Source organism: Epargyreus clarus, unplaced genomic scaffold, assembly GCF_041222505.1.
Source record: "Epargyreus clarus isolate Ecla_fem2 unplaced genomic scaffold, WU_Ecla_fem_2.2 ptg000007l, whole genome shotgun sequence".
In the NCBI taxonomy this organism is placed as follows: Eukaryota; Metazoa; Arthropoda; class Insecta; order Lepidoptera; family Hesperiidae; genus Epargyreus; species Epargyreus clarus.
Genome location: NW_027332215.1, coordinates 12,954,595 through 12,966,935, shown reverse-complemented (window position 1 = coordinate 12,966,935; position 12,341 = coordinate 12,954,595). Strand labels below are relative to the sequence as shown.

General features: G+C 40.0%; 1 protein-coding gene across 5 annotated transcripts in view; it reads left to right on the top strand.

Annotated features, from left to right (window-relative positions):
- The window catches only part of DIP2 (disco-interacting protein 2), an 86,482-nt gene extending 77,471 nt beyond the window's left edge, over positions 1-9,011 (top strand). For all 5 annotated transcript variants that reach the window (XM_073074711.1, XM_073074710.1, XM_073074708.1 and 2 more), the window contains 8 exons: positions 318-487; positions 2,993-3,196; positions 3,813-4,034; positions 4,469-4,677; positions 5,313-5,544; positions 5,754-5,863; positions 5,951-7,566; positions 7,693-9,011. In XM_073074711.1, the coding sequence (XP_072930812.1) occupies positions 318-487; positions 2,993-3,196; positions 3,813-4,034; positions 4,469-4,677; positions 5,313-5,544; positions 5,754-5,863; positions 5,951-7,566; positions 7,693-7,945 (3,016 nt within the window). In that variant the 3' untranslated portion in view covers positions 7,946-9,011. The remainder of the gene's footprint in view (positions 1-317; positions 488-2,992; positions 3,197-3,812; positions 4,035-4,468; positions 4,678-5,312; positions 5,545-5,753; positions 5,864-5,950; positions 7,567-7,692) is intronic.
- Positions 9,012-12,341: the final 3,330 nt, after the last annotated feature.

The window sequence follows — 12,341 nt, the reverse complement described above, 5'->3', positions numbered from 1 at the left end:
ATTGCAAAAATCAGATGACATTTCATAGCTCAAAGCAAGACTGAATATTCTAAAAATATAAAAATACTTTTCCGTATTTAAAACTGGCGTAAATTACCAATGCAAGTATACATGAATCGGTGTGATGTGACTTGGTATTGACATTTCAAAGCAAGAATGAATAATCCAAAACTAAAAAAATGAAAATAACAATGAAACAACAACAATGAAAACCATAGTTATTTATTATCCTACTGACGTTAGTGACATACATTATCAATAATCAGTGATTATGTTATCTATACTGGGATATGACTGTAACACTTGGTATTCACCAGGGCGTCGGTGGCCATAGTGAAGTCCCGCGACCTCCACTGGGGCCTGCTGGCCACTCGCGACCACAAGGAGATCTCGCTGAGCTCGCTGCGGATGCTGCTCGTGGCGGATGGCGCCAACCCGTGGTCTCTGTCGTCCTGCGACCAGTTTCTATCAGTATTCCAAAGCAAAGGTGAGTAATGGCCAAAGTAAGGTAAACTTGCTATGATAATTTCAAAAACTTAAAAATTAATTATTTACGAACGAAATGTCAGTATTTAAAACAGGGTAATAGCAATTACATACCTATAATATGAATATATACCGAAAATACGATATTCCAACCTTTTTTAACGTCCTAGATGTGCAATTTTTAAACGAACACTGAGGCATGTTTACTGTCGGAGCGTTCAAACACTACTAACCTAAAAGCGCGCCCAAATGTTTAATTGGGCGCTCTTTTCGTGAGACCGTTTTTTGTCGCTGATTGTGTATCTAGTATTATGGACTGGACCCACAGTTTTATTGTTTGTGAAAGTGTCTAATAAATCTTTTTTAAGTATCGGTCATTTTAATATACGAGGGCGCGTTTTTAAGTCCGCGGAATGGCGGGGTTGGAGGGATGATAGCGGGCTTGTTAAGGGCGGTACGTGTTAAGTGACTCATAAATAGTATAAATATAAAGTTTTATCACAATTGCATCATTAGTTTTAAAACTATCGACAATTAAACAACTCAATCCGGAAAAAAAATTAAAGTATGGAGAAAATCGAGCATCGCGCCGTTATAAAGTTCCTTACCAAGCAAGGAAAGTCTGTGCAAATCATAATGGAAAAGATGTCATCGGTTTACGGGGACTCTTGCCCTGGAAAAACGATGGTTTACAAGTGGAACAACCTTTTTAAGCTAGGCAGGGATTCACTTGAAGACGACCCACGACCCAGACGGTCTGTTGAGGTGACCACTCCGGAAACGATGGCGAAAGTCGAAAAATTAGTACTGGAAGATGCTCGGCTAAAGAAGGAACAGCTTGCAGAAATGGTTGGAGTATCGGATACAAGCATTTTTAAATTTCTGCATGACCATCTTGGCATGATTAAGGTCAGCGCGCGGTGGGTGCCGAGAATGCTCACGCCGCCTCAAAAACAACAGCGCGTTGAATGTTCCCGTGCGTTTTTGGACCTCTGTGGAGAAGATAAAGATATTGTATTGAATCGAATTGTTACTTGAGATGAAACTTGGGTTCACCATTATGAACCTGAGTCTAAACAAGACTTCATGCAGTGGAATAAAAAGGGTACAGCACCTCCTAAAAGGTTTAAGGTGTCACAATCGGCCGGAAAATTCATGGCGACAGTCTTTTGGGATTCAGAAGGAATTTTGTTAATAGATTATAAAGATAAAGGTGTCTCTATAACCGGAGAATATTACGCAACTATCCTGGAGCGGTTAAAAGAAGCCATCAAAGAAAAAAGGCGGGGAAAATCAACCAGAGGTGTCCTGCTGTTGCACGACAATGCGCCCGTACACAAAAGCCGTATTGCACTGGCTGCCCTGCATAAGGTGAGCTTTGATATTTTAAATCACCCACCCTATAGGCCAGACCTGGCTCCCAGCGATTATTATCTCTTTCCAAAAATGAAAAAAGAGCTTCGTGGAAATAAATTTTCTACAGACGAAGAAGTTAAGGGCGCAATTTTTCCGACAAGGACGAAACATTTTTTATGAGGGTTTAAATAAGTTAATACAAAGATCTTAAAAATGTATTCGTCTTGCAGGAGAATATGTAGAAAAAGAAAAATAATTTTGACATTTTATTTTCCTTCCTTGTCCCTCATTCCGCGAACTTAAAAACGCACCCTCGTACCTCTATTATGTGTGAGTATTCGATACATCTTAATTCAAATTAAAATCTCATTTATTCAAAATACATCAATTTTACATAGTGGTACATGTAATTAATTATTTGTGGGGGAACTGGAGGTGTAATACCATGCGGATTTATCATTTAAATAGTAATTTACATTGTAAAAAGTTTTTTTTTTATATATAATGTAAATTTTATAGAATACATAGACCTTTTCTCGGGTAGGTCAATAATCTACTTATATGTGGTTAAAGCTTAGTTTAAAGCTAATTTTAAAGCTGAATTAATTAAAGCTGTGAAATCTATTCTTCAATAAATAGCTCGTCAAATTGAAAATTATTTCCAATCAAAGAAATACTTCAAGCAATCTATTCCACTTCATAATATTCAGCTTCATAAAAGTCATTTCAGAAAATAGTGTTTTCAATTGAGGCGCCGACGTATTGAAACCCCTTAGTTAAAAGCAATATTGAACACGAGGAAATGTATTGGATGTTTATGTAACGTGTTATTCTTACATCGTTTAGGACTTATATTGTGATATTGAATGAATTGATACTTTGCTGTTGTATAAGTAGGACAAGGAATGTTATATAAGTATGTACAACCGTTTAAAATAAATAAGGCACGGTGGTCGAAATGTGACAGTTTAAAAAAGACCCATACATTTTTAATCGGAAAATTGTGTCTCCCTTGCCACACCCTTCGAACCAGAACACAGCAGTGTTTAACGCTACTCTAATTGGGAAAAAAGATGTGACGGTGGTGCCGCCGAGAGAGGGTTCTACCACCTTCAAGACAAATAAATAAATAAATTGTGTTATTGTGCAGGTGTACGCGGCGACGCGATCTGTCCGTGCGCGTGTAGCAGCGAGTCGATGACGGTGTGCGTGCGGCGCGCGGGCCGCGGCGGCTCGTCGGCGGGCCGCGGCGTGCTGTCCATGTCGGGCCTCTCGTACGGCGTGGTGCGCGTCGACGCCGAGAACTCGCTCACCTCGCTCACGCTGCAGGACTGCGGCCAGGTCATGCCCTCGTGTGAGTACTGTTGCTATCCAACGACACTACAGTGTGACTCAGCTCACATAGAGGAACGAACGCTGCACCGCTGCCTCACGGCAGGTCACAACACCGGTGGGCAGTGTACCCACTGAGGAGATTGCCCGGGTAAGGAGGGATCCCTCGAGGCCCGAAAACCCTGCGCCACGCGGCGAAGTCACGCCGCGGCATAGGACGACCATATAGTAGTACAGTGTGACTAAGGTGACGGTGTGCGTGAGGCGCGCGGACCGCGGCGGCTCATCGGCGGGCCGCGGCGTGCTGCAAATCGAAAAGCGAATCGATGACATTGTGTTGCGCGTGGATGCTAAGAACGCGCTCGTGCGCACACTATGTTACGAACATGTTATATATTTTTTATATGACCACAGCCATGTTGCACTACTTGCTCATTATTACCTCATAACCTATCCACAAGTTGCTTTAATAAGTTTATAAAACAAGGCCTTATTCGTATAAACGATAACATATTTAAGCCATGTTCTTATGTTATGAGACAAGTATATTTCTCATGTGAATCTTCCAGATCAAGATCATTGATTTAAAATTCCATAATATTATAATATGATAATAATATTTTAATTATTTTCAACAGGCGTCATAGTAGTGGTCAAGATGGAGGGTCCGGCTTTCCTCTGCAAGACCGACGAGGTTGGAGAGATCTGTGTGCTCTCCGGGGCTACTGGTTCCGGGTACTGGGGCCTCGCGGGGCTCACTAACACCGTGTTTAAAGTGCGCCCGTTGGACGCCGACGGCGAGGCGATAGGAGAGGAGCACTATGTACGCAGCGGGCTCCTTGGGTTCTTGGGGCCTGGTGGTGAGTTCGTATTACGTGACAGACCATAGAAGGGAAAAGAGTACACAAAATTGGCCTTATTGTAAAACATAGTTCATCAAATGTTAGTAAGTTCCTATTGTTTTAGTAAAATTGGACCTAAATCAAAATTTTAATTTAGCGCCTTAATATAATATAGGTCGAGTAAGAAAAAAACAAGGACCTTTTTTATTTTTATCCTTATTTTCTCCTAAGAATCTTAATTTAAGGCACTAATCTGAGACGGGAATTTCGGTGTTTATACCCCATTTCTCATATCTCTAAAATTTTAAGGGGCCTCTATGAAATTTTAACAAAAAGTCTACATGTTTTTTTAGCCTATTTTGCATTTTTAAATATTTTTCGACAATACGGCAAGTAAAAACGATAAAATATCAATGTACATAATAACACAATGAACGACACTTCAACCGCAGGCTTGGTGTTCGTGTGCGGCTCCCGCGACGGTCTGATGACGGTGACTGGCCGCAAGCACAACATGGACGACATCATCGCGACCGTGCTCGCTGTGGAGCCGATGAAGTTCATATACCGCGGCCGCATCGCCGTGTTCTCCGTGCGAGTGTTGCGCGACGAGAGGATCTGCATCGTGGCCGAGCAGCGGCCCGACTGTGGAGAGGAAGAAGTATGTACAACTAACACAGAAGTACGTTAGAAACTAGGTTTTAGCCGCGGCTTGCAAGGTTTTTTTCTATTCCTCGGAAACGGTACTTTTTGTCGGGATATGTATTTTTGTGTGTATAAAACATATCCCGACATACGTACGTCCCGACGTACGTACCCTAATACACACGTTATTAATAAAATTTCATGGCAATCAGTTATGTAGTTAAGGCGTGAAAGTGTAGCAAACAAACTCACATTTGCATTAATATTATTAGTTAGAATATAAGCCTTAGTATGTCATTTTTAAAGATAATTGGTGAGAAATGTTTAGAATTAATTGTCTGAGTGAAAAAGGTTTATGCGCCACTATGCTAGCTAAATGCAGATTTTAGATATTTCTTTTGAGAATATTATAGAGTGTGGATCTTTATTATCGTCTCTTCATTAAAATAGTCCTAAGTTTAAACGAAACTCCATACAACTTGATAGGAACGGGCATAATATTATTTTAGTTCATAACAGCAAATTTATTGTAGACCTTTAAAATATTAATTTACTAGTCGAAATTACCGTTCAAAAATATTTACTGAAATATGCCACCTACATCATCAAAATAAACCTACTTTATTTACTAAGTATAATTTTTCTCTATAGTCTTTCCAGTGGATGTCCCGCGTCCTGCAAGCGGTGGACTCAATCCACCAAGTGGGCATCTACTGCTTGGCGCTGGTGCAGCCGAACTACTTGCCCAAGACGCCGCTCGGTGGCATACACCTCAGCGAGTGCAAGCGGCGCTTCTTGGACGGCACCCTCCATCCGGCTAATGTGCTCATGTGCCCGCACACTTGTGTTACTAATCTGCCCAAGCCGAGGGAGATTCATTCAGGTGAGATTAGTTTAGTGTTTAAGATTTAAGTATGATTGACCACTGCCGGCCATGGACATCCGTACACAACTCAGGTTTTAGATAGTCGCCACGTATGTAAGTCAGCCGGAACTCACACGTTTCCATAGAAACGTAAGAACTACTTTACCCTAGAGAAAGATCTGGTGGTGATTCCTCTCTAGTTGTACTATCTTTATATTTTTTTTCAGATGTGGGTCCGGCATCCGTGATAGTGGGCAACTTGGTTCAGGGTAACCGCTTGGCATCCGCGCAGGGACGCGACATGGGGTACACAGATGATTCTGATGCTGCACGCAAGGTGGGTAATTTATCATGTCAAAGTCAAACTCAAAAGAAATGTATTTTTTTTTATCTAATATAATTTCCATCTTTTTACTCTTTGCAGTATCAGTTCATATCGCAGATATTAAGATGGCGCGCTCAAAGCACTTCGGACCACGTGATTTTCACACTACTCAATTCAAAGGGAGCCGTGTCTAAAGCACTGACGTGCGCTGAACTACACAAGAAAGCCGAAAGAATCGGCAACTTGCTCTTGGAGAAGGGACGCGTCAACACCGGTGACCACGTTGCTCTCATATTCCCGCCGGGATTAGATCTCATTTGCGCCTTCTATGGCTGCCTGTACGTGGGCGCAGTCCCAGTAACTATTCGCCCACCTCACCCTCAGAATCTTCACACGACTCTGCCCACTGTCCGCATGATCGTCGACGTGAGCAAGGCAACGTTAGTCCTCTCCAACCAATCTGTGATAAAATTGCTGCGATCCAAGGAAGCCAGCAACGTGCTCGATAGCAAAGCTTGGCCTATAACTCTCGATACAGACGACATGCCTAAGAAGAAACTGCCGATATTGTATCGTGCTCCGACAGCGGAGATGTTGGCCTATCTAGACTTCAGCGTGTCGACAACCGGCATGCTGGCCGGCATCAAACTGTCTCATGCGGCTGTTACCTCCCTTTGCCGCTCCATGAAGATTGCTTGCGAGCTATATCCATCTCGCCATATAGCTCTTTGCTTGGATCCGTACTGTGGATTAGGATTCGCCCTCTGGTGCCTGAGCAGCATTTACTCGGGGCACCACTCGATCCTTATTCCGCCATCGGAAGTTGAGATTAATCCTGCTCTCTGGTTAAGCGCCGTATCTCAATACAAAGTCCGTGACACGTTTTGCTCCTATGGCGTTATGGAATTGTGTACAAAGGGATTGGGCAGCTCCGTCAATCAGCTGAAATCGAAGGGCATCAACCTGGCGTGCGTCAGAACCTGTGTGGTCGTGGCTGAAGAGCGACCGAGAATGCATCTGACTACATCATTCTCAAAACTTTTCTCAGCTCTTGGTCTGAGCCCCAGAGCCGTATCCACGTCTTTCGGATGCCGCGTGAATATAGCCATCTGCCTCCAGGGTGCATCTAGCCCCGAGCCGTCTACGGTGTACGTTGATCTCCGGGCGCTGCGAAACGACAGAGTCTCTTTAGTCGAACGAGGCAGCCCCCACTCACTGTGTCTCATGGAGTCCGGCAAGTTGTTGCCCGGTATGAAAGTTATCACGGCAAATCCCGAAACTAAAGGCCAGTGTGGCGACTCCCATTTGGGTGAAATTTGGGTTCAGTCACCCCACAACGCGAGCGGGTACTTTACTATTTACGGCGACGAGAGCGACTACGCCGATCACTTCAGCGCTCAATTGGTAACTGGGAATACAGGGGAGGTGTACGCCAGGACGGGGTATTTGGGCTTTTTGCGCAGGACTGAAATAAGCACAGCTACGGGTAGCGGGTCAGATGATACGTCAATGATGGCTCGTGACAGCGATACGGAGTCTCTTGCGTCTGGATGCGGCAGTGTGAGCGGCATGGGGTCGTCGGAGTCGCACGACACTCACGACGCCGTGTTCGTCGTGGGGGCTCTCGATGAAACCATCATGTTGCGAGGCATGCGTTACCATCCTATCGATATTGAAAACTCCGTTATGAGATGCCACAAAAAAATCGCGGAATGGTATGTATTAGTTTTTTAATAATGAAATTATTGTTTATGGCAAAATTGTATTTATATTTTTTATTATTACGGTATTATTAAATTATCTTAGTTATGGTTAAAAACTAATTTTGTTTAATATTTCAGCGCCGTTTTCACCTGGACAAACTTGTTGGTGGTGGTCGTTGAGTTGGACGGCAACGACAGTGAAGCGCTCAACCTTGTCCCGCTGGTGACCAACACGGTGCTCGAGGAGCATCACCTGATCGTCGGCGTCGTGGTCGTAGTGGACCCCGGCGTCGTGCCAATCAACTCCCGCGGCGAGAAACAACGTATGCATCTACGAGACGGCTTCTTATCCGATCAAATTGATGCTATATACATCGCTTACAACATGTAGATCGCGACTCAATGAATCCAAACTCACACACTTTCTGTCGTAAAGATAAATCGAATCGTGTTGCGATAATGAACCAACCTATTCATCGCTAATATCTGGATTCATAGATCAATTCAAATGTATTGAGGACACTGGCCTAGAACCCAACACATGGCTTCTGAGACAGTTTGTCAGAAACAAACTAAATTGTCTGCGATTACGACTCATGTTTTATTATGTGAGTATTTACACGAAACACAATAACTTGGAGGCGACATTAATTATGAGCACATTTTAGATGGAAGTTAAACTTACTTGTATTTCACTTTTTATAAATTTATTGTAAAACTTCGAATTTACTAACTTCATGCTATCTTCCATTTTGTCTTAATTTTAGAATTATAGACGTTTTGTAAACATTGATTTGCATAGTTTACTATCAACTTAGATTGACATGATTTTAACAATGTTTCTCTCGGATTTAGTCAGGTTTCGAGACAAGACTGATGTAAGTCTGAATTTGTACTGTTATTTTTATCTTTAGTGACTTTTGTATTCCTCTTTCTCTATTGGGATTTGTCTCGATTCGTGGTTTTCGTTACCAAAAGTTACATTTTGATACATTGAAAACTTTTTAACGCTGAACTGTCGCTCCATCAGACGTGACTTACGTGTAGCACGTATATACGATTTTGTTAAAACACCTTTTAGGATGTTAAGTAGGCAGTTAATTAAATTATTGTATTAGTCGATGGGCAAACAGCTTGTATCGTTTTTATTATACACAATTATATTGTTGTGATTATTATGAAACAAGTAATTTGTAATCTAGTTTGTACGTAAATGTATTGCAACCGGTAATTATACCTAGTGTTAGCCATTATTGGATAAATATTGTATTGCATTTAATGTATTAATGTTAGTTTTGTGATCCTGTATTAATCGTTGACAATTGTGACGGATTGAAGTTTTAAAAGTTAAAAAGTATCGTAGGCTTGTGCGAAAGCATTTTCCTGGCTGGCATTTACAAAACAATGGCACAATTTTTAATGAAAAGGGGATATCTTCCATTTTTTTCCTGATATCACAATATCTTAGTGTTTAACTATTTACAAGTATTTCACTTTGAATATGTTTATAGTGCCAATATGAATCATTTATAATTAAGGCAGTATATAATAAACAATTACTGTATAACTCCTGATAGTAATTCCCACATTGGTACATCTATGTATGTACATTACTTGCTTTGATGTATTGTAGCAACATCATATGTATACATATAATATACAAACAATTTGGAAACGGCCAATAATTTGGCAAATAGCTTATAAAAAGCTGACTACTATTTGATTACCAATTTTAATATGATTGAAATTAAAAATGAAGCACCATAATCAAAGTTTCTTTCATGTAAAATTTACGTACATTTTATTTAACATGTTTTGCAATAGTGGCATATTTGTCATGTACTTCAATTTTACTTAAATCTTAAGATAATAACTTTCCTTAGATATATAAGAGTTATAATAGGGTTTTATTGTGACTGAGCGCAGTCTTCATAAAATAATGTGCTTTACAGAGCGAGAGTGCTCATTCTGGATGTTGTTACTCTGGCCATATTTGTCTGTTCGATTCGCTAATCGTTATAACTCTGTGTCGTAATAAATATTTAATGTTTAAATGTTAACATCCCCTCCCCAGGTGGCCGTAGATACAACAGTAGTCTATAAAAATAGATGTAGAATACATATACATAATGTTTTATTAGATAATCTCATTCCAGTATAAAGCTTTGTTTTCAAGAGTGTCATGAAAACCATAATATTATTATATTTTAAATTTATTTTTCATTTTACAGATTAGATTTATTATTTACTGATATACTTTTATTTTATTTTTTAATGATTATTTATTGCTAAATTTGTACATATATTTTTGTTATTTAATTTTACGTTAAAATTATTTCTGTTTAGCCTTTATAAGTTGTTTTACTATAAAAGCATAATATTAAGGAAAAATGTATCTTATCATTGACTTTATATACCACATAATTATGCTATGATAATACCAGGAATTCCTTTAGTTTCATCACATTAATGTTATTATTTTATGAATATATCAATGTGTAGTCATATTACGAATTAAGTATGCAAGTAGTTAAAGAACTCAGTTTAATGAACAAACAATGTCTTATTTGTAATCAATCTTTATTAATGTAATGTGTAATGCATAATGTATTGGTGCAAGGTCCTACAGGTGGATATGTAGGTTTAGTACCATATATACTAGACTCGAGCGACGCACGCATAAATAATCTGAACTGCTTAAAACTTCTATAAGTACTCAACAATTATAGAGTTTCCCACAATCTGTTTACACAAAAAAAATGTTTTATCGTTTTTTAATATTAGTACATCTTAGGGAGATGATAACGCACAAAAACGAAATAAAATTTGGCATATTGTTAGAAGCAATAACATACACTGATTAGAGTTAATTTTTAATTTTGTTTGGAATCTTTACTTCGTCGCCAAAGAATGGTCTGTATGGACTTTGTAACCGCTTTTACAATTGTGATTTTTCTGAATGAATAAATAAATGTGCATCCTGAAATAACTTTTATTTTATACTTCTAACACTAGTTACTTGTAAGAGACTAGAATCATTTGTGGTTCAATTCCAGAGGCACCACCAGTACATCTTTTTATGCCTAAAAGCACTGTCCAGCAATGCTGCTTTCGGTGGTGGAACACAGATAGAATTCTTATCTGGGGTTGATTACAGATGTCCATGGGTGGAAGTAGCCGCTTAGCATCAGGTGGATCTGGAGGCGCGGCAGTGCCTCCGCCAAGTCGAGCCAAAGCCAAAAAAAGCAGCAATTCGGCCCATTTTCGACCTCCTTTAACATCGTTGCATATGAAGCTAGAAGCCTGAATTTTCAAGAGCAAAGCAAGCATTGTGTAGACACGGTATTGTATTTACTTGTCAACTAGTTCTATATTGAAAAAAATCTACATATTTAAAAAGACTTCACAATGCAATCTATAATTTTTACTATTAATTACTGGCTACAATCCTGTGAAGGCTTGTTCCCTTACTGTCATCAATATAATTAGCGTAAATAGAAAAAAAAATAATGAAGACACTATAACAAGTTAAGTTAATTTGACACTAAAGCAACAAACTGGGATAATTTTTCAGATTGAAAAATAGTTTTCCTTCATTTACTTCACTATTAGAGCATTAACATTACGATGACTGTTAAGTAATGCCCTTAGGGAATTAAGTTAATTTTGTGAAATAAATCATGGAAATAACACAAAATGTACAATATTTAACAATCGATCTCGATTCTTATCTGTATATGTTATATTTTATATGTAGCACAAAATTTGGTATTGAATTATTTTGTACCAAAAACCAATGAGCATATGATTTGTACACAATTATTTTATTGTACCTGTTCACAAATGCCTATTTACCATGAAGTTATAGGTAAATATGGAGGCCACACTTAGAACAAAATCTTGAGGCAAATACCTACGTATCTCCATCCCGCTTTGGGGTCGTTCAAGTATTACGTAACGCAATTTGGGGGGAGGGGGGGTCTTGTGAAACGTTACGATGCGTTACAGGGGCGGGAGGGGGTCTTCCGTAATACACGTTACGTAACATTTTTTTAATAAAAAAATAGGGAATTAAAACTCCTAAATTGGCAACCCTTTTCATTTACGTTTTACGGGAAATCCCTTGAATGAGCTGGTTCAGCCGAACTAAGTCCTGAGTATTCTGAGTTAGACTAAGTATAGTAAAGTATAGCAGTATGTATGCTTTGACTATACTTAAACTAACTTAGAATACTGAGGAGACCTAGTTCGGCTGAACACGCTCTTTGTATAGTCTGATTGTCATTTTTAATTTGTTCTCGCAAGTTGGCAAATCTTTTCGTTCATATTTCACGGGAAATCCCTAGATTGTATTGTACGTCATTTAATGTTGTTTCCGTTGTCAGTATTCGTTCGTAGTGTTTATAGACAAGTAGAGATGGGTTGTACTAGGTAAATTTGGGACTAGATATGCCTGTTTTTTCTTTTTTTTTTTTTGTGGTGGTCGTCCTCAACGCTTGTTGGAGAACTCCGGGATCTCCGAGGGAACACAACCGGAGTCCTCCAAGCGCAATGCCCCGATCGGGCTCTACCCTGGGGGAGCACTTTTGGCTCCTCCCACACCATCTGGTGTTTACGACGGTAGGCGACCACACATACCGTCGTCCTTCTCGGGGTTGCTTGCTGGACGGTCCGAGCTCCCACTCTTGCCACCCGCAACCCCGGAAGCCCCCTTTTAGTCGCCTCTTACGACAGGCAGGGGATACCGTAGCCCTATTCTATTCCCGAGACTACAGGGACAGGTATGC